Source organism: Drosophila kikkawai, chromosome 3R (assembly GCF_030179895.1).
Source record: "Drosophila kikkawai strain 14028-0561.14 chromosome 3R, DkikHiC1v2, whole genome shotgun sequence".
In the NCBI taxonomy this organism is placed as follows: domain Eukaryota; kingdom Metazoa; phylum Arthropoda; class Insecta; order Diptera; family Drosophilidae; genus Drosophila; species Drosophila kikkawai.
Window position 1 is genome coordinate 11,320,105 of NC_091731.1, and position 22,024 is coordinate 11,342,128.

Genomic DNA, 22,024 nt, shown 5'->3' on the forward strand with positions numbered 1-22,024 from the left:
GGGAAAATAACGGATTGTTGCACTGAAAGAAACTGGGACATCGTCAAGCGCAAAAAAATATGCATTTTTAAAATATTATGAAAATGATTTAAAATATCGAAATAATTACATTAAAATTATTTATTTAAAGCTAATGAAAAACGTATTGAAGTTGTGTGTGTTGCTTTTGAAGGTATACAATGCTCAAACAGTCAAAATCAAGTCACTATTTCCCCATATAAATCTTAATAATAGAATAATTGGAATTTAAATGAATACCGTACCGATTATTTTAAAGTTAATGCGACAGTTAAAATATTTGCAGAAGTTTTTATGGTCTGTTCTCAGTTGAAATATCGGCTAACTATCGCATAACATGACCGTTATTTTCAGTAATTCTGTCGTATGGTTGGAGGTGTTAGCAAAATGATTGAATTAAATTATAAAAAAATACTCGATAGTCGATATTTTCCGATAGATAAATATTTTACCAATTTGCTAAAATATAAATAAAAATGATATATCATCGAAACAATATTTTTACATTTTTGCACAACCCTATTCATTCACGCGTCAAGGGAATACCCTGAATAGCTTTTTAAGCTTTTACGACCCGAAGAGATGGCAGGACTGTTCGTCAGCCCTCGGCCCAGTTCGGCTCGAGAAGAAACCTATAAATACATGTGCAAGCTGGCCATTCGCAAAGAAATTTGAAATTTTTTAAAAACAGTTGCGGGTGTAGGTATTTTTACTTTCAAAAATAAAAAAAGTTGTAAACAAATAAACACAACTGTATACTAAACATTCGCCGGTTGCAATAGAGCAAAGCTTAAAATTCTATTGATTTACTTAATAATTTTTTTTTTTTTTGCCAATTAGGAAATTAAAAATACCACATTTCCCGCTTCCAAACAATTCCCAACAACAAATATCACGGATTTAGTTTCTTCCAAAGATTATTATGATTTAATACTAACATTGCTCGCAGAAAAGTAAAATTAAAATACACGAGTTTGAGGAAAGCGGCCGATTCAGAAAAATAGTTTATTAACAAACAAAAAGCAATGCATCCGTGAGGCGGAGTTTCGGCGACGAAGCAGGGGAAGCAGAAGGAGCGACCAAAGAACGGCGAAAGGCGTGCAAGGCAGAAGTAACAGTTGCTGGCACGGCGGAGTGCTCGAGTGTGAGTGCAGAGCAATAGTAAAAAGCAAAAATGTGCTTGGCGGACGACAAAAGGAACGGGATGCGATTGCGGATGCAGAATTAAAATTAAATTCACACGAATTTATGCGCAACGCGCGTGTTTTCGGCAGAGTCCTGGGTATGTATAGGTGCTACGGGTGTGTGCCGTCTGTGCATGTGTGTGTGTGTGTATCGGGGAGCCGGCACAACAATTTGTTGACTGAAAATCGGCGTTGAAATAGGGCCGCGGCTCATTGTCATTCCATCTCGTTCTAACAGTGCGTATTTTACAACCTGCACTACGTACTAGTACTAGTATTTGCCGTTGTTCCTCCTCATACGCTTTCTGCTTTTCGGCTCACGTCATCTCTGTGGTAGGAACAACGACAACGTCGACGACGGCAACAACAAGAACAACCAATCGCCGCCTCAACTACACACTTATTCTTACTACCCATTATTATACGCACAGAGAGGGACGGACCGAGTGCGAGCGGGCGCGAGAGAGAGGGAGCACGAGACAGGGCTTGGCATCCATCTCGAAAAGCTGCGATGGAGCCATTTTCCAACTCCAACTCATTTCACGCTGATTTATGGCTCTAATAATAGGTTTGCTCAACACACAGCTTCCGCTATCCGGCGAAAGGATTACCACCCGAAGGATAATGCATAGTTGGTGCGCTTGGAGCCGCAAAACGACGGCTCCAAAGTAAACGCCAATGGATTACAGTTAATTACAATTGGTGAGAGTGAGAGGGCTACGCCTTGATCGATTTACGGCACTTAACGCTCAAATGCGTACGCGTGTGTTTTTGTGCTCCTTGCGCTCGCTCCACTGGTTTGGATCAAAAAAGGAGGACAGTTTTCGGGGGAGGGGGAAACTACAAAGGGCCGGCGAGGCGTACTATCATCCATTATCCATTATGTATTCGAGCTTATGCTAATTGTATGTGTCTGCCTTCCAGGTCTTTGGAAATTTGCATCGTTGACGAGGCGGAATAATGAATCGATGACTATTTACTGCTGATACGGCCACATCTGCCAGCTGTCTTTGGGCCTCTCCTCTCACTCACTCGCATATCCTGTGGAGCCAAAAAAAGTCAACCGAAATTCCCCAACAACTATAACGGCAACGAGGCCCCAGGCTTAACACGGAGTCCAACTCGAACTCAAACCGCAACGAACTCAAACCTGCGCAGCGAGTGGGAGCTTGCGAGAGAGAGCCAAGTTCGCGCAAGGACTCTCTGCGGGCAGAGGGAGTGGGCCGGAACGACGCGGAAGTGGTGACATCTGTTTTGGCGCTTTGTCAGTTGCGGATGCTGCCGAACGCCAACACGAAGGCAGACGAGCACACGAACCGAGCACCAACACCAACGAGCAGGAGCGCAACGTGAACAAGTGTGGAAATTGGAATTTTTATTCAAAACAATGCCCCTGCTGCAACAGGTATGTAAATAATAATAAAACCCATTCGCACTCCAGAGCGGTAATTTAAACGCTCACGTACGAGTTCGACTGAAGTCGCACAACGAGACGAGGCGAGGCAGTGGTCGCGAGAGAGGGCTTACATGGATTACGGAGAGAGCGCATCAGCTGTCCCGGCCTTTGGGCTCACCTACCCAATTTGGGAGTCGCAACTCGCGAGTGGCTGGCGGGCTGGCTGGATATGATCCTAATAGGATTAGTGCCCAACTTTACGCCTCACTTCTGAGAGTTTGCCACCTTGTTCGTCCTGCCGTCTGCTGCACATTATGAGTAGTTAAATTCGATTAAACTTGCGGCGTTTTGTCCGCCAGACACTGCAGCGCCTCTCCGTCGTCCTTGTCGTCAGTCCTTTGTGGCGCGGGGGCGGGTAATTTCCTGGGCGTAGCTGTGTAATTGTACTCTTTGTTGCGCAAAATAGTTGCGTGATTTAATTTCGCTCGCCTTTATATGTTTTTTAATTCACTTAAATGAAATGATTCGATTAGGACTCGCAGAGCGAGTGGCAACATAAATGGAGAGAACGCTAGGAAGCGGCAAAGTGGTTGTTACACTGTTAAAATAATTCTATCCAGGCGAAAGTGACATAAATGGGATTATAGATTAAGAGATTTTCCATTTTTTAATAAACTAAAAATTCAAGAATGCTTTTAGCATTACAGATGATTAGAGTGATTTTCTTTCTAGGTCAATTTTTTCCATGTACAATTTTAGAGTCACCTTTAATATACTTAATTATATTTATATTATTTATTTATTTATTATATTCGCATTCAAAGCCTGGTCTCAAAATATTCCTTAGCAATTAGACTTAAACATTTTATTTGAATTGGTATCTCTCAGTTGAAATATTCGTCACACAATCAAATGACTTGCTAGAAGTCTTTACCCTTATCCCAAATGATTACTTGTCCCATCCTGACAACCACTTTATCCCCTTTAAAATTAATTGTTCTTCCTGGCAATATCCTAGATGGATATCAATACACATCAAATGATATCAGATATGGCAATTGCCATTGCCCTTCACCCCACATATGAATATAATGATTACAATGTATTTTATGCTGTGATACGCATATGCTAACCAAGCCATCACAACTAAGCCCATGCCCCGACCCTCGACTAGATTTAAACGGTCCTGAAGCGACTGTCAATATGTGTGACAGGTTTTTTAAGATGCTTCGCCTTTGGAGCACTTGGTCCCATTGTTGGCTGCGTCTTTGCCTCCCGTTTATATCTTTGCCACGTCTTCCTACTTCTGAAAAAGTTGCTCATTGTCGACTGTGACAGGAGACCCGGGCCCCGTCTATTGCTCATCATTCAGGCATTTGACGACAGACGAGAACGCACAGGGGTTGAGGAAAAGCTGCCTTGACTACGTCAATGGATTGGGGATGGCACAGGAGGAGGACCTCGAGCAGGCTGAGGGAGCTGCATCCATGGCCCGAGTTGGCTGACAATGGAGCTGCGCATTTGTTACAATGTTTACACAAATATTTAAGGATAATCCGACGATTTCAAAGGGGTTATTATGCAATTTTTCTTCTTATTTTATTGTGGCTGCTAGCAGCGGCAGCAGCAAAATGGGGGAAAAAAATCTAAATAGACCCATCTGAATAACTAAATGCAAAATGTCAATTTCGTCGTGTAAGCAGAGTCCATCCCCCCGTTCGTCGGGAGGGGATCTATGGCTCTATATTCATATTTATTTGCTGGTAATGTCTAAAATGCGTCTACTTCATGGCAACGTGGCGTGTACTTAATGTCCTTCTCCCATCTTCATCTCCCTTGCTATTCTCTTCTCGCATCTACAATATATATTTGTAGTATTTATATTTTTGCATTCATTTCCATTGCGCCATTGCCCGCTGTTTAAACTGCCTATAAATAATGTGGGGGGTCCACAACGGAAAATTTGTCGGTCATAAGAAATGCTGAACATTTTATGTGCAATTTTAAGCTGTGGGATGTGTGTGATATGTGTTTTTGCGCTGTAGCGTCCTGCTCTGCATCCAAAGCATATTCATATCCTGCTGTGGCATCATTTCATAGAGCATTTTTCTTTATTGTTTGGGAGTGCAAGTGGAGTTCAGCACCAGTTCGGTCCTTCAATTGACTTTTTAAGATGCAAAAAGACTTTAACAGTTTAATTCATTTTGAGTTCCCTACTAAAATAAAAAGGACAATTTCTGATAATTTAAAGCATGAGAAAAATTGGCTTCTATGCCTCTGGATCGTACTGTTGCAGGAATCAAGGAGCCATTAAAACCAGTTCCACCCTGCCTAAACGGACACAAAGTGACTGCATGCAATTGCCAGTTATTAGTCGGCTCAAGTTTGATTTTGAGATTGAAAATTATTGGGATTATTCAAGCCCGAACTCAAGGGAAATACTAGAGGCTGTAAAGTAGAGGAAAGAAAAATCATTTGAAGCAAATCATTGGGCTGGGCGGCATTAACAGTTGGTTATGTATACTTAAGTATTTGCCGCAGGCTGTCTACGCCAACTAGGGATGTCCACCTCGGCCTCTCAGTCCCAGTCCCGGATCCAGTCCCAATCCCAGTCCTGCCACTGCTCCTGCCCAGACTATTGGAATGTCTCGACATTTCGCGCAAATGCCAAAAGTACAAGGCGGCCAAGGCGTCTTCCAACAATGCGGTGGCAGCCGGCAGCCCCAGGGCACATCATTAAAATGTCGATACCAAGCAAATCACACGCCCGCCGCCAGCGAGAAGGATAACAACTGCAGCAGCAGCAGCAACAACAATGGGAAAATATCAACCAGGGTGCGTTTGTTGCGCTGCGGTGGGTGGAGTTGGCGGTGGCGTATTAGGGCGTAGCCCAGTGCAATATGAGCCTCTGGCATTTAACAAAAATGAGAAAAAATAAAAAAAAAAAGAAATAAAAATGGGGAGTGGAAAAAACAGCAGCAAATGGGAGAAAAATGAAAAAAGAAAATAACTAAAAAACAGAAAACGAGTGCAAAATTCAATTGAATTTACTTCGCCAGACGTCGCACAATACTCAACTAGCATTTAATGCATTGGCAGTGCGGCATGCGTTGTGGTGCACCCGCTCCACCTCACCCCTGACCCGCTGAACTGGCCGCCTCAACCTTTCCTCTCCTCGGCAACTTTGTGGTTGAACGGATGACGAAAGGTGGCTGAGGGTATCTGGCTTTCGGCGGGGAGCATAGGCGGTGCGGCGGCATATAGACAATGCTGTTGCGTTATCATTAAAAGCGAACAAAAATGCGGCAAAAGAAAATAGAAGCAAACAGCAATGAGCAGAGCAGCAACATCAACAACATTGCCCACAACAACAACAACAAAAGGCAAACCACAAAAGGCCAGCACCCAGCTGGAGTCGCCTCTTGTTTTCCATACACTCGCAGAGGTTCCTGCAACTCTGTTGTGACTTTTAGAACGCCCACAAGGAGGCAGTCTGTCCTCACAAAATCCACACAGCGTTTTCATTACAACTTGTCATAAAATGGACTTTGTTTGCCCCAAGAAGCAATAATTCTAAGCTTCTTTTTATTTTTAAATTCCAAAGAATAAGTATGCACATTGTTGTCAAGATTATAAGCTACAAATGCTTGGACCTCGAAAGTAATGCTATGCTTAACGGTTTTGAGAATTAAAATAATGGTCTATCAAAGAGATGTAAATTGTTAAAATACATTTTATACCTGAAAGTGTATTTATACTTCGACTCGATAAAGTACCTTTAAATTACTGGTTATGTATTTTATGTAAAATCCAAACCGTGCTACCTTTAGGGAGAATATAAAATAATGTAGAGACTATCTGGACCAGCAGAGGTCAGCCTGTGCTTTAAATTAAAAAAAAAAAAAAACTAAACTTTCGGCCAGTAACTCGTCACTCTATCAAATGTAGCATACTTTTTCGGGAACGTCCAAGAAATTGCATCTATTATTTCGTTCTATTATTAGGTTTACCTTTTAGAAATTTTTAAAGTCAACTTTAATTTAGGGTTTCTTTAATTTCATTAAGGGGGTCTTCTCATTCAAAAGCCGTTTTTTGGACCCTTTTTAAAAAAATTCTTATTTGAAAACGCAAAGAATAATTGAAAACTTTTTTTATTTATTGTATTCAAAAATGTTCAAAGTAACTAAGAAAGTTGTTCTTGCCTCGATACGAGGGTTGTTCAAAGAGTAATGAGACTTCAAACTTGGTGGTCGAAAAAAAAGGTGTCGTCCTGGCGGCCACGATTCAGGGTCTCCAGAGCGTCCGAAATGAAAAATAAAAACGGGGTTATAATCAGAATAGATGTCAATTTCGGCTGACGGAACAGATTTTTTTTAAAAATTTTTAAAACAAAATGGCGGCCATTCAAAAAAAAAATTCGATTTCGGGCGTTTTTTTTGTAGTTTAGTGTAAAAAAAAAATAGAAAAAAAAATTTAAAAAAAATCTGTTCCGTCAGCCGAAAATGGTGACAATTCTGCGTCGATTCCACTTTGTTTCATGAAAATCGGTTCAGTTGAACTGGAGATATCATGGCCGCCAGTTCGAAAAACGTGGTTTCGAGATAAACGCGTTTGAAGTTTGAAAAAAGCTCATTTTGCATAGATCTTGCTTCACAAAAAAGGCTGTATCTTCTAAAGTATTTCGAATTTCTAAAAATCCTTTTGGGGACATATACACACCATCCCAAACTATAAATAAATGCAAAAAAAAAAAAAATCGAAAAAAAAAAGTTGCCCAATGAGAAGACCCCCTTAAGAAGTATATAATATTTCATATTCGAGCCTCTTCCCTAGGCTTTTAAAAGTTGGATGGGTTTCTGTTTTCAACCAGGCCCGGCAAAATGGAAAATGGTGCCTTTTTGCCTCGTGGGCTGCCTAAAAAATGCGCAGCATGCATCCTGTGGTGGTTGCTCCTGCCACCCAAAAGTAGGAGCGGTAGAAGCATCCCCAGAAGCGGGATGTGGGCATAGTATAGGCCCACCACCGGCAGATATAAAAAAGATCCACAGATCCAGCAGCAGATAATACAGTGCGGAAAAAGCGCGTGTTTTATTTCCACTTAGCACTCACACACGTACTAAAACGTGCTTGTATTGAATGCCTGTTGACGGCTGCTTGGCCCGTCCCTCCCACTTTTGGAGCCACCGCCCTCCTTTCCCACGAGAGAGAAACAATAACAACGGCAACAAAGCGCCGAGAATCGGAAATGTTGCCGTTGAAACTGAAATGTCGCTACGCTTCTCTCGTTTGTTTGTCGTTGTAAAGAGCAGGCTGGAAGGGGGATGGCTACGCCCATGTAAAGGCTGCTGCTGTCAGAGACTTGCCTGAATTACGATATTGTTATTATTAAATGGATGGGCTGCATGCGAAAGGAAGCTGCAACTGCGACTGACTCCGCTATAAGGAGAACAAGTGGGAAACTGACAGGGGAGAAAGAGGGATCACACAGAAGACGCAAAAGGAAGCAACCTTTGGCAAGTCGAAGTTTATGTACCCTCGCCGTACGGTATTACTAATGTATATAGAAACCTTCTAAACGGTTTTGTTTATATTGGTTTACCTGGCTGATCAAGAATACAAATACTTTCAGGCAGAGCTGCCTACGTATGAACCAAAAATTAAAAAGGTTTACAAATATCTACAATATATTTTTCAAAGAAAGAACGAATGAATGCAATGATTTATGAACTGGGTATCCTAAGGTCGGAGTACTTATCAATATCATTCCATTCTGGAGCCTCTAAAGTCGTCAGGGAAGACGTCTGCTGGCGCTTTGATAGTTGAGTTTTGATCCAGAAAGGCATTTAATGTCTTGTTTTCATATTGCACTCAGCACAAACACAAAACAACAACGCATTCGAGTGCCTGAGAGCATGCAGCAGTTATGTAAATATGAATGCGACACATCGCGTCAAAGCTAAAATCGACTTTTGAGCCTGATGAAATGGCACTCGACATGTTCAGACTCAATTTAATTTGCCCAGGCATTGGCATTTAATGAAATGCACAGCAGCAGCTGCTGGCAAAAGGAACAGGAGCAGAAGCAGTCGGAGGAGGCAGCAGACAGGATGCACGACAGCAGGAGCTGTGACCCAACTGTCGTTGCATTCTCGTAGGCGCAGCAATTACGTGCCACTGCATTAGGAGCGAGCCAGCCCAGCCCACGGTGGGCAGGAGGAGGCAATGCCTGGTGTCCTGCAGGCATTTGCATCTTATCGAATCCTTTGGCCTACGGACAAAGTTCTGCCCAAGGTGACTCGCTTCCGGTGAATGGTTTTTAATTTGCAAACATTAAACGCTTCCCATCTTCGCCAGCTGCGCGTTCCTTGGAAAATCCACTTAGTCGAGCTACGTGTATCGGATTATACTTATTAGGTTTTGGACACCTTTCCAGAAATTCAAATTACGGATCAACTTCTTAAATTCGATTGATGCACTAGCAGTGAAGCTAAGATACTCTTTCTCACAAATTAAACTTGAAATAGTACGCAATAATTGAAAACTGTTCCAAATATAGATGCATCTACTAGGTTTACCCTCTGGCACACCAGTAAAATCCCTAAATTTGTAGAACAGAGTTCCATAAATTGTCCAGGCTAAATCTACTCAGCGGATGGATTGAACAGAGTTGCCTTCGAGGGGACTTAAACACTCGCCACGTAATATGCAAACACTCTATTACCGCTGGCAAATTCAAATGCATTCGGTCATAACTCTTATCCTTTATGGACTTGCCAGCCCCGCCATTTCTTTGCCCCCTTTATGATTCCCTTTTCGCCCACAAGTTGGCAACATGTAATCGGCCATAAAAAATTACAACTGTGCATTAACCTCTGGCTGCGGTCATCGGAAGAGGAACGGAGTGGAGGGGCAGAGGGAAATCGAAACGAAACGAATCGAATGAAGTGGCCCCGGGGGTAGGGACAGGATGCCGGGAGCTTGGAGTGGCGGCGACGACAAGGACAACATCGTTATTGAACGCTTATCACTACATGCCATCAAATTTTAATGCCGAAAACCCTTTGGGCCAGAGCTCCAGAAGCATTGGTAAAGGATGTGGATGTGGATGTCAATGTGAATGCGGATGCGGAACAGGGAGAGCAGAATCAGAAGCAGTACTGGGGGGCAGCAAAACATCTAATAAGTGTTGTAAGCGATGCAAACATAATAATTTGTATGACTTCTGAAAGCAGAAACTTGTAATTTTGCAGAGGCCCTGGCCCCGGAAACGCTCTCCTCACTCCCAATTCCCTCCCCCTTGTGCATCCCCATGTGTGAGTGTGTCCGCCGTTAAAATGCAGGCCAGACCCAGGACGAAATCCCAGAGCCAGTGGCCCAGGCAAATCGCTTGCCAAAAATAAAATTCAAGAAAACCCGAAGAAAATGGCCAACCAGCTGAGGAGGAGATACATAGGAGGAGAGAAGGAGAATGTACAAAAGCCAAGTCAAATGGACATTGGATAAATAACTACTGAGTTATGGGTGGCCAGGCTCTTTAGCCCCTTGGCTGACATCGTCTTTGGATGGGACGCAAAGAGATGCTGAATATCTCCATGTAGCAATCGGCTGGCAGTGCGGACGAAGGGCAACTCTCGGTCACAGCAGCAGCGCAGCAACGCCACTGAATCAAATTTTGCAAATCCTCGACGACAAAAGACAAGCAGCAGCAGGAGCAGCAGGAGAAAAAGCCGCTGAAACAGAGGCATCGATATAGTAGATGATGGCCTGCAGAAGAAGCCTGTCCTGGGGTGTCGAGAATAGAGCAGTCAATAGGCCAGGGTGTTATCTCTGCGTCAATAGGGTGGTTAAGATTTTTTGTCGTATTCAATTTCGTTTTTTATGGGCTTTTTTTTGTTGAAGAAATACGGATGAGAAGTGACGACCGGGTATTGGTGCTTGATTGAGCTATTAATATGCTAAAACGAGAATTATGTACGTGTTTCTGTAGTTATAATTTAAAGGGATATTTGATTATTTTCTAAACCCGACAAAATCTAATCCAAACGTATTTTCTCTAAGATCCAATAGGGTATTTCAAGGTAGAGACACTGTGGCCAAAAGAGCATCTTCAATTCGTTTTCAAGGCGATGGCTTTTCGTCCTCGTTAGTATCTTTGACGCCTTTTCCATTTCCGACAGCGAAAGCTTTTAGCGTCTTACTGGCATTTTGGACGGCGGATCCTTAGAAGGATGCGGATGCGGCCTCGGCATTACAAAATAGCTTGAAGACTATTTGTAATTTGCATTCATTGACGCCGCCTTCTTTTTTTATCGGCTGCCACAAGTTGTAACTGTGTGGGTGGTGGTGTGACGTGTGAGCGTTAAAAACAAAGTCTGAAATCCCCCACAGAAGCTCACACTCACCCGTACTCTTGGTTGTGTGTCAACAGGCCACAATGCTGCGCCTCTTAGTCGAGCAGAGAGTTGTCCGGTGGTCGGATCCCCCCACATTTCACCCGCTTCCTGACTCAGCCGAGAGGATGTGGCGGAGTGGGAGAGCAGGCGGGCGGATGATTGCCGTGCGTGTGTGGGATGCTCGTGCCATTTCCGACTTTGCACGTACCTTCATCAAGTTGTCATTCAATTTTTAAATCCATAGCAAGTTTTGTACTTAACATAGTTGTGGCAGGTTGACAAAGACTAAGGAAGCCGTCGACTGTCGCTCCATTGCCGGCATTCAAAACTTGCCTCCAACGCCACCAAGTGGAAGTTCTTTTCATTCCCTTCGACTTGTCAAGTCTCTTATGTGGCGGTAGATCTTTAACTTTTGTACCCGAACAGTTTACCAGATCTCTTTGTGGGGATGGGCCCGGAAAATCGCATCATTTCCACTCACTACACGCCTGTAAAACTAATGTTTTTGAAAGTTAATTAAACTTTGGATGAAAGTCTTCACAAGAAAAGATTAAACTATAAACAAATGTCACTGTTTATCTGGTTTACCAATGCTAAACTGGTTGTCTGATTACACCTTAAGCTCTTAGTATAAATATTATTAAAATTATACACTTTAATTTGTATATTCAAAAGTTTTCTTTGATTTGTTAAAAAATCAATTGTGAAAATCTTGTAGAGCCTATGGATTTAAAAATTAAGTAGTCTGTTAAAACCAAATTATTTATGCCGATACATATTGGAATAGAAATTATTAAGCTCAGGTTGTATAGACACATTTGTTTGCCATTTTTCGGCTAAGAAAATCTCTATAAACCGAATCAATTATGTTACATTTCTCTTTTGCTAACCCACTGATTCACATAGACAATCAAGGAGCGTATCCCTTCTGGGTAACTGGAGCAACTCCTTCGCTCGCACCCACTTATCATCATCTGACCATTGACCGTCGCCATCGCCCAACGACAATGACTTGTTGCCCTGGCTTTGGCACATTTAGCTTTGCTTCATCCTCATCGTCCTCCTTCTCATCCATACCAGTCAGTCCCTCTTCCTTCTCTTTATGTTGCCGTCACTCTCCGTACCGAATCGTTGGCTTTCGTTACGTTCCTTTCCATTTCGTGGGCCGCATTAATCCGGCGTAATGAGTTGTACGCCATTTTGCTCTAAATTGTTTGGTGAGTGCCTGATAACAATATTTGCACTAATTTGGCATTTTTAAGTGTGCTCCACTGACACTTGATGCGCTTTTAATTGCGCCCAGGCGCTCGAGAGTGCTCAGAGGAGTGCGAGGTGAAGGAGGTGGACGAGAAAGGCGGATGTGCGGGTGCTAGTGGTAGTGCGAGTGCGACAAGGGTGCCGGAAAATGGGAAAAGCATAGTGTGGTGGTGCTGTCTCCTTGTGGCTGTCCTCGTGCGGTTGCATCCGCATCCTCATCCCCTTGGCGCCCGCCTGGCATGTGGCAAGAAATGTGAAAGATAAACGATTCATTAGTTGCTGCCTTGGGGGCGGGAAAACTCCTGTCCTTTGCCACCTGACATACCAAAAAAAAAAAAAGGGGGAGACTGGGAGACAATAAAACTTTCACCAACTACCGCCTGCTTTTATTGCAACTTGAGTGCAAATCTCTTGCTTGATGTCATCGTTCTACGTTTTGTCTTTATTTCCATTTTATGGCAGCTTCAGTGCAAATCTCCAGTTTGATGTCATCGTTCTGCGTTCTCTTTTTAATTTCCAGTACGACACCACCGATTGCTCCGGAACTGCCGGCAATATGCGAGCCCTAAGCGGTGGATCCACCACGACGGAGCTGCTGCAAAAGCACTCGATCAGTTCCTTCCTCGACCATCACCAGCAGCAGCAACAGCAGCACGATCTTCTGGGTAGATGTACCGACGATGGACTGATATCTTTTATCAACGGTGAGTTGAGCCCCTCAATTCAAGAGTCATCTCTACTTTAGGAAATAAATTACATGGGGTGTTAGTTATTTAGATTTTTTAAATTGCTTTTTTTTTTTCTTCATAACGCTGCAAGTTTAAAACATTATCAATTAGCGAGCTAGTCACATAGTTATTTGTTAAGGAAAATCAAATATTACTTTTACTTTGCTGCCAAAGTCCTATTTGGACGCACAAAATTCATTTCAATACTTTTTTACTTTTAGAAGCCGGCACACATACATACACAATTCGTAGTCTAATTTCACATTGTTATTAAGTTTCATTAGACACGTTGTTTTAAGCTGGCCTCGAGATCCCGAAGACTCGAGTGGTGGGCTTTCAAAAATTTCCCCTAACGTTTGGACCTTAAATTGTCAACATAAGTACCGGAACAACGAAGCCAGAATCAAATTTTTAAGTACCACTAAAATTTTAAATACAAGCTCGAAATTGTTTCTTGTCTACAAAAGAAAACAAAAAATTAAGAGAAGACCGAAATGTGTACCAGCTCGAAGAAACAAATCGCTGAAGCAGAAGAGTTCCATTGCGCCAATAGCCTCCGATCCAATGTAGCACCTATGCTGGGCCTAGAGACGGTCTTCATTGGAAAACAGATGCCGCAGAAATCCTTTGAATTTGAGACCAGCGGCGAAAGCAGCGGCGATGGCAGCACCGACAGCAGTTGCAACAACACTGCCAAGGACCTTGAAAGGCTGGCGGCTGCTGGCTACAGAGGTCAGAACTTGGCCCAAGACAGCAGTAGTGGCTATAGCAACAGCAATGGGGAAAGTATCAACAGCAGCAGCAAAAGCAACCCGAGCAGCATGGACACCACAAACAGCAACTGCAGTACGCCTAATTTATTAGCAGTTTTTCGAATATTTGCAAAGTGCTTGAGGGGCAATAGTTTTGATTTATCGAGGGCTGGGCAAACTTTACGATAATTGTTGACATTGCACTCACCCTCACCCTTTTCGTTCTCTCTGTCTCTCCACCAACCCAGATCCAATCACACTGAACGATCTGCTTGGCCTCTGTGGCAATGGTGGCAATGGAGTCGTCGGAATTGGCCAAAACCCCTCGACATCATCGATGGGAGGAGGAGGAGGAGGAGCGGCTGCAGCAGGAGCTACTACGGTCGGAACAGCATCGGGAACAGGAACAGGAGTAGGATCGGGACTAGGATCGGGCCAGGGAGGAGCCAACTGCCCCGCGAGCCAAACCCCCGGCAGCTTTGGTGGCAACGGCAGCAGCAGCGGCGTCAACAATCTGCTGCTCGCCAGCGCTGCTGCCGCTGCCGCTGTCGCCGCGTCTGCCGGTGATGGCATCCAACTTTCCCCAAACGCGGCGGTCTATGCTCCCCTCACGCCCAGTTCCACTCAGTCCTCGGCATCGCCGGGCACCAAGTCGTCCAGTTTCGACTACTTCCAGGTAAGGCCAGGAGCTTGTGTTAACGCCTCCGGCAGTTTCGCCGTCGTTTGATGCCTGTCCTCTCTGGCTGGGACTTGTCTCTAACTGCACTCAATTTGCACTTAATTCTCCTAACTTTTTGCTTGAACTCGTAATCCGTATCTACCCCCGCCCGTGTGTCTCACTCGTGGTCTATATAACCGTCTTATGATTTCGAACTCTTTCCTTCTGTCTGTCTCTGTCTCTCTATGTGTTGTGAGTGGGTCAAATTGAATTTTGTATTTTTCTTAAATGAAAATAGCAATATATTTAATATAATATTTAATTTTAAGAAACCGTAAAGAAGAAAGTCATAAACAATTAATTATACATTTGGTCTTGGAATAATAAATTTAATGTAGAAAAATTAATTTTAAAAATCGCAACCGTTAATTAAAAAAATTATTAAAAACGTTTTTCTATAGACCCACTTCACTCGGTGTTTTTCCTTTTCAAATATAACCTTGCAGAAGCTCTCCAAGTTAAGCCCAAGATTCCTTCCTAGATTCCGATTGTTGCATTTAAAAATGTTCTAAACCAAAGAGGTAAAAAATATACACTCGAAATAAAAGAAAAATGTAATAGTGGCAAATGCAAGAGTATGTGCAACTTCGTTATGACGAAGTTATTGGTTATCGTTACCACCGTTGTTGTTTCCTTTCCTCTTTTTAATTTATTTGTTGTTGTTTCCATTCTTTCTTTCTTTTTTGGGTGAATTGGCGAACTTAGTTTGAAAATGTTGCACAAAGTAACCCACTTAAGGCTTTCCAAAGAACAAACATCAGCTTCGATTGCTCTGCACCTTTATCGCCAAGTACGCCTACATCTATTTACAATCGCTCCTTTCACAGTTCACCTTTAGTCAGGTAATAACCAATGTGATATGCGGCACCCGCTCCCAATCCCAATTGATCACGTTGACTAATCAAGCTCGTTGCCTTAACCCTTCCAGTGACAGCAGCAACTCCTCTAACGGCAATGGCCTCTCCATGGACTCTATCAACATGCTCTACCAGCATCAGCAGCAGCAGCAGCAACAACAGCAGCAGCAGCAGCAACAACAACAACAGCAGCCGCATCAGGGATACACCAGCTTGGGCCAGTCCACGGGCAGTGGCTTGGGACTGAGCCTGGCAAATGCCTCTACGCGCTCCAACTCGCCGGAGAGCCAGAACAGCAGTCAGTCGATTAGCGAAACCAACCTACTGGACATGATTGTAAGTCATTTTTATTGATCCTTCTTAATTCACAAATGTAATTAAATTTCATTGAGTCAAGGCACTCAGGGTTTTCATTCAAAGTAAACGAAATTTTTGGTTACAACTAATATTCGTCCAGAAAAAAAAACTCACAAAATTATGTTTTAAATTTTTACCTAAGGACAACGATGGCTAATGTTTTAAGTTTGGTAAGATAATCAGACTTACAAAACTTTAAAATCAACAGGTTAGAAATCGCAATTCAGTAAATTATAAAGTATTCGATAAGTTAAGAATTCAAATGTGAGATACCCGATTTGAAAGATATATATATGGAATCATGCTCTGAATCCTAGATGATAATTTCGATTCTGAGATTGCTCGCACTTTCCGGCTTATGACAGCTACGGTGACTATTGCTGTGCCAATTTTTGTATACTTTTTCGTCTCCCCTATAGGCTGCCTAACAATATATTTTAGTATTGAATTAAAATTATATTATATACTAAATTATATATATTATAATACATATTAAAACATTTAAAATCAAATTATATTTTAGAACTTGCTGTCGGTTAATAGCAACAAATTGGCCTCAATGCAGCAACAACAGCACCATCAGCAACAGCAACACCAACACCAGCTGCAGCAGCAATACGCTAACATGAGCAGGAACTACGAGCAGCAGATGACCAACAATGCAGGTCAACAGCAGCAGCAGCAGCACGGTTTTGAGCTGAATGGCATTGGCACTGTCGGCGGGGGCAACGAGAACTGCCTCGGTCAGTGCAGCCTAGACAACTTTGCCAGCGTGGATATGGAACTAGCGAAATTGCAGAACTTGCAGCGTATCAACACACTGAAGCTGCTGCAAGCGCAAACGCAGCAGATGCCGCTGCTCAACCAATTGCTGCAGAGCTATGCTGGTAACACCATAGGCAGCGTGACTGGAAATAGCCTTAACAGCCTTATAGGTATGGGAGGATCGACCAACGGAATAACCATGTCGGATATGACAGGTGGTGGCACCGGCACTGGAGCCACCAACGATGGTCATCTGGATCGCGTGGCAAAGTTTCACAGGAGCTCGGCGGCTCTATGTGACGCCACATGTACCTGGAGCGGACAGCTGCCGCCGCGCTCGCACCGCATGCTCAACTATTCGCCCAAAGTCTTCCTCGGAGGCATTCCCTGGGACATCAGTGAGCAATCGCTCATACAGATATTTAAGCCCTTTGGCTCCATCAAGTGAGAGAGCGCACTGTAGCATTTTAACCGATTTTCTAACTAACCCCCAAATCCCGATTTCGCCAGAGTGGAGTGGCCCGGAAAGGAACAGCAGGCTGCGCAGCCCAAGGGCTATGTGTACATAATCTTTGAGTCCGACAAGCAGGTCAAGGCCCTACTCTCTGCCTGTGTGGTCCAGGTGGATGACTCGCATAGCGGCAGCAACTATTTTTTCAAGATCTCCTCGCGTCGCATCAAGTCTAAGGACGTGAGTATTCAAGTCCAATGAAGTCAAGTCTACAAATATGAAATTTGCTTCTTATTAAACAGGTGGAAGTCATTCCATGGATAATTGCCGACTCCAACTTTGTGCGCTCAAGTTCCCAGAAGCTAGATCCTACTAAGACAGTATTCGTTGGCGCCCTTCATGGCAAGTTAACGGCCGAGGGGCTGGGCAAGATCATGGATGATCTGTTCGATGGTGTGTTGTATGCTGGCATAGACACGGACAAGTACAAGTACCCGATAGGATCGGGACGCGTGACCTTTAGTAACTTTCGCTCCTACATGAAAGCCGTCTCGGCCGCATTTATAGAGATTCGAACCACAAAGTTTACCAAAAAGGTGCAGGTAGATCCGTATTTGGAGGATGCTTTGTGCTCAATTTGCGGAGTTCAACACGGTCCCTACTATTGTCGAGAGTTGTCTTGTTTCCGGTGGGTATACCGAACTATAAACTTGGGGAAACGTAATTAAATTATTATTTTTTAGATATTTCTGCCGCAGTTGCTGGCAATGGCAGCACAGCTGTGACATCGTCAAAAACCATAAGCCCCTGACACGCAATTCCAAGTCCCAGAGCCTTGTTGGCATCGGTCCATCCTCGTCGACTGTTTCGCTGGCCTCATCCAGCCACAGTATGAGCGGCGAAAACAAGATGCCGCATCACCAGCAACATCAGATCCACCAACAGAAGCACCATCATATCCAGCAGCAATCGCAACAGTCTCACAATCTCAACTTGATGAGTAATCCCGGATCCGGCAATGCTGCAGCAATGTACAACTTCCAGCAGCATCAGCAACAGCAACAGCGGCAAAAGCAGCACAATCATCCGGCGATCTAGACAGCTTAAGCATTTATCCGCACCGTTTTACGGATTTTCCGCTTGTGCGTATAATGCGGAATTTTGGACTTTTAGTGGCAGAGTTTTTCCAGGAGCCGATGGAGACCCGGGCTCGACATCATCTTCATCATCATTATTGTGAACACAGTTTTATTGATGTGTGTATATTAGATCGGTAGGATATGATGAAGCTTACACTTTGAATTTCCTTGAAGGCAATTAGTGTTGGTCGATGACCCCCCCCCCACACATACACATTCACACTATTTTTTTGATAATCATGCTTACATATCAGCATTTGGAGCTGGCATTCGAATGCTAAACGAATGGACACGTGAAATGGTCGCCCCTGCAGGACACTTGTTAGTTTCTTGGCTAAGAAAGCTGTTTATATTTTCTTATTTGTACAATGTTTAATTTTAAGTGAGCGAAGCGGACGAAGTGCTGGCGTCGAGTAACTGGAAGAGACTCGACCCAGCAACTTTCCGATTAGTTAGATGAGAGGTTATATATATTTTTTTGTTATGTTTTGCGCTATTACTGAGGAATTTTACATGGTTTCTTTTTACATAGCTAAGCCCCCAAGCCCCCGAGTTGAAATGATTATTTTTTTGGATTGTCCGTTAAGCGTTTATCAGGGAATTTCAATTTTTAAAGACATTTTAAAAATTGTAAATTCATTTAACTCAACACCAACCAGTCCCCTTATTTTTTTGTCACCTGAATTGAATTTTGTTACGAACCTGAGTTATTATATATATATTTTGTATAGTTTTTGTTCTGGATTAGTTCTAAGCTCATTATCAATGTTGAACATAATCGCGGCGATGGCTGATTGATTGATTGATTGATTGATTGTTGAACTTTGTTTTAAGGCTTTATCATTCCTCGGCTTTTTTGGCCGTTCCACACCAGTTTTAGAGCTCCGCTCGGCACTATGATTATAATTTATGTCCAAACACTCATTTCCATGTATTTTGAGAACGGATCTCAAGCGCCTATATATTAACTATATTTAAAATATTCACACTTGTATGTAGCCACATAGTATTACATATTGAACTTTACGCAAGGCCTTAACTTTATTTAAAAGTTACTCATTTTGTACACCTAATACGCATAGTGAAAATAACCTTTAACTCTATACTTAAACCAAAACCGAACGAACGCGAACTCTCTAAATTCAATCATAAAACCAAACACACACGTACTCTCGAAACAAAACCACAAATATATATAACAAATCGCTTTTGACTTCGCCTTGGTTTCATTTTGGCCACTCTTATTACAAGCTTAACACCTAACACTAACCTTGCGCTTCCCATGCTGATTGTTACTCCTTAGCTAACCAAGTTAAGAAACTAGAACTAGTCTAATATCAACATTTAAATTCAAACGAATTTAAGCATAAAAACAATCAAATTACTTTACCGAAACAACTGAATACTCAGAAAGACAGAGAGCAACCAATGTAATCGAGTATTTCAGACTCAACGAGAGACAACGGGTGTTATGTGTCATTTTAACGCATATGGCCCTCCTAGGCATTAATTGTTTTTAGCATTATCTCGTACATCACACATTTACACACGCATTACGATGAACCTACAGGGATTTTAAGGTAGTCTTCAAAAGAAACAAATATAAAAAACCATGTAATTATAACAATAACGAACGAAAAACGGCGACTAGGAGGGAGCGGAATAGTTGAATTTGTTTAGTTTTTAATATATAGATTTGCTGCGAGGATAAGCAATTTTTAAAGTAGTCGAGGGATTGCGGGTCTAGGCAAATCAAGGATGCCTCTTAGTGTAACGGTTTCTGTTGTAGCGCCTATACCTAGCTTAGTTTCCTTTAGCCAGGACCAGTTCGCACTGGCCTGGCCGGTGTATGATTAGCAATGAACATAAGCCCAGGCCCACAAGTGCAGTGCATTGTTATTAACCATTTACCATATACATATATGTACGTTACCTATCTATACACCCAAACACACACACACACACACACATAAATAATGCCTTCGATTAGGAGAGAGGAGAACCCAAACCAAGAAAAAATCACCCACTTAAATCGCTTTAATGCCAACCACAAATCAAAAAGCTTATTGACTACTTTTAATGCAATCGCCAAGAATTGTAAAGTATGCCTACCAAGTGGAATCAGCATGGCATTGGTACTAGATCATAGAAAGTAAAAGGATATCAGGTGTGGAGAAAAGTAAAGGAATGTCTATGTGGCCCTTATATTATTACCCTCGAACGGCGAATAATATTCCCTCAAAATAAGAGGAATACCACGAACAAATAATATATATTTTAAAGCCAGTGTTTATTCCAGTTAAGTCGTGGATAGTTGCAGAAGGGAGAATACCTTAACCTAAGCTAGACAAACTGTAAATATATACGGATAAAATGGTGCTTTAGCTAAATTATTAGTAATCGTAAGACTTACCTTGATAGGAAAACATTAATGCTCCAAAACTGCAACAGCAAAAGACCTTATTTCACTTCCCCTCAGGAGTGTTGAGGGGCGTATCTTTTTTAAATTTATTTTTTAGCCTTTATAATGAAAGTAATTAGGTACCAGTACCATTCTTTTATTGAGAAAATCTGATAAATGTTTCGAATCTATTGGATACATCAACGTGTTTTTAGCTCGCAGAACATCAAGCTCACATTTCGGATAACTAAATACACTAATAAACCTACACTAGCACACAAATATACACAAACACACACACTCGCACACTTGCAGAACATATTCTTAAACAATTTTAAATAACTCTAAAATTTACCATATTTTTACTAACCAAAAGAATAACAAATGAAAGAAGAAAGCCAAGCGGGGTGACTTTTAAATGGAACTTTTTAAGGCTATACATTTCGCAAGAAGCAATTAGCGACTAAATCTCGATCGTATATTACACAGTTTTACTTTAACGTTTTTAACGCTTTTACAGGCTTAAGAACAAACAGAACGTGAATTTTAAATTAACACTTACACATACATACAAGTACTATGTGAAGCAAACAGTTTTAAACTTTTTCACACGGCTTTTCCACTCGATTAACATGAAGTTTTTATTTTCAATCAAAATCAACCTAAAGAAAATGCGAATCAAGGAGGGGAGAGATTAACAAATGTATCAAAAATATAATGTTTAAACGAAATGTAAAGGAACCAAAATCGAACGCTTCCCACGCAAAAACCGATAATATTAAATTTTTAGCAAAGTAAAGCAGAAAATATTAAGAGAAAATATGCAAGGCGTAATTATTAGGCAACAATTCAACATAATTAACAATCCAAAAGTACATATATTTAAAATAAACATACATATTTTACTGACAACACCCATAAGTCATCTGATTTATCTTACGTCTCTACTTTTAAGCCAGTCTATCTACACATTATACAGAGTAAAAATTATTTTTAAAAGCATACAAAATGGGGAGCGCCCTTCCCCGTGGACGGAATATCTCTCTACCTATGCCGATATCTCGAACACACTCATTAAATAACCTCTCTATACTGTACTCTAAACTAACTGCATACTAAATACTCGTATTCGAAACCCTATAACAGATATTTTTACTATCGTATTACTCATTGTACTGTCAACTGTATTCAAAGACACACAAGTGAACATGTGAGACACATTTTGGGGGAACATTAGCAAGAACTTTGCAAATTGAATTTTAAACCAACAATATTTGCTCGGCAAATGTGTTACCAGTTAGGCCTAAGCGTAGCGTTAAGGGATAAGAGAATGCAATAAGAACGGTTTTTAAAAAGACTATTATACAACCTATATATATACACCAAGGAATATATAATAACGATAATTCAGAAAGGAATACTAAGCTTTTAATGCAATAATCAAATACCACATATACTATATACATACATGCATATATATATATTTTAATAATTACTTGCGGGGCAACCGATGGCGATTCAGTTAAGAGCTGCCCCGCCCAAAATTCGTATACCGTTATTATAGCCAAGGAGCGGAAGGATATTTAGAAGAATATTTAGTAGCGGGCG

At 42.0% G+C, this 22,024-nt stretch overlaps 1 protein-coding gene across 3 annotated transcripts; it reads left to right on the forward strand.

The window, feature by feature from the left end:
- Nucleotides 1–2,574: 2,574 nt before the first annotated feature.
- orb (polyadenylation element binding protein orb) lies at nt 2,575–18,169 on the forward strand. Of its 3 annotated transcripts, XM_017161977.3 has the most exons (9): nt 2,575–2,607; nt 12,769–12,952; nt 13,977–14,404; nt 15,152–15,288; nt 15,375–15,639; nt 16,184–16,869; nt 16,936–17,116; nt 17,179–17,564; nt 17,620–18,169. In XM_017161977.3, exons 1-9 carry the CDS (start codon nt 2,590–2,592, stop codon nt 17,972–17,974), a joined length of 2,640 nt encoding a protein of 879 aa, XP_017017466.1. In that variant the 5' UTR covers nt 2,575–2,589; the 3' UTR covers nt 17,975–18,169. The 3 variants fall into 3 exon arrangements, with proteins under 3 accessions (XP_017017466.1, XP_017017465.1, XP_017017467.1); XM_017161976.3 differs by lacking the exons at nt 2,575–2,607; nt 12,769–12,952 and adding an exon at nt 13,153–13,822; XM_017161978.3 differs by lacking the exons at nt 2,575–2,607; nt 12,769–12,952; nt 13,977–14,404; nt 15,152–15,288; nt 15,375–15,639 and adding an exon at nt 15,696–15,830.
- The last annotated feature ends 3,855 nt before the right edge of the window (nt 18,170–22,024 follow it).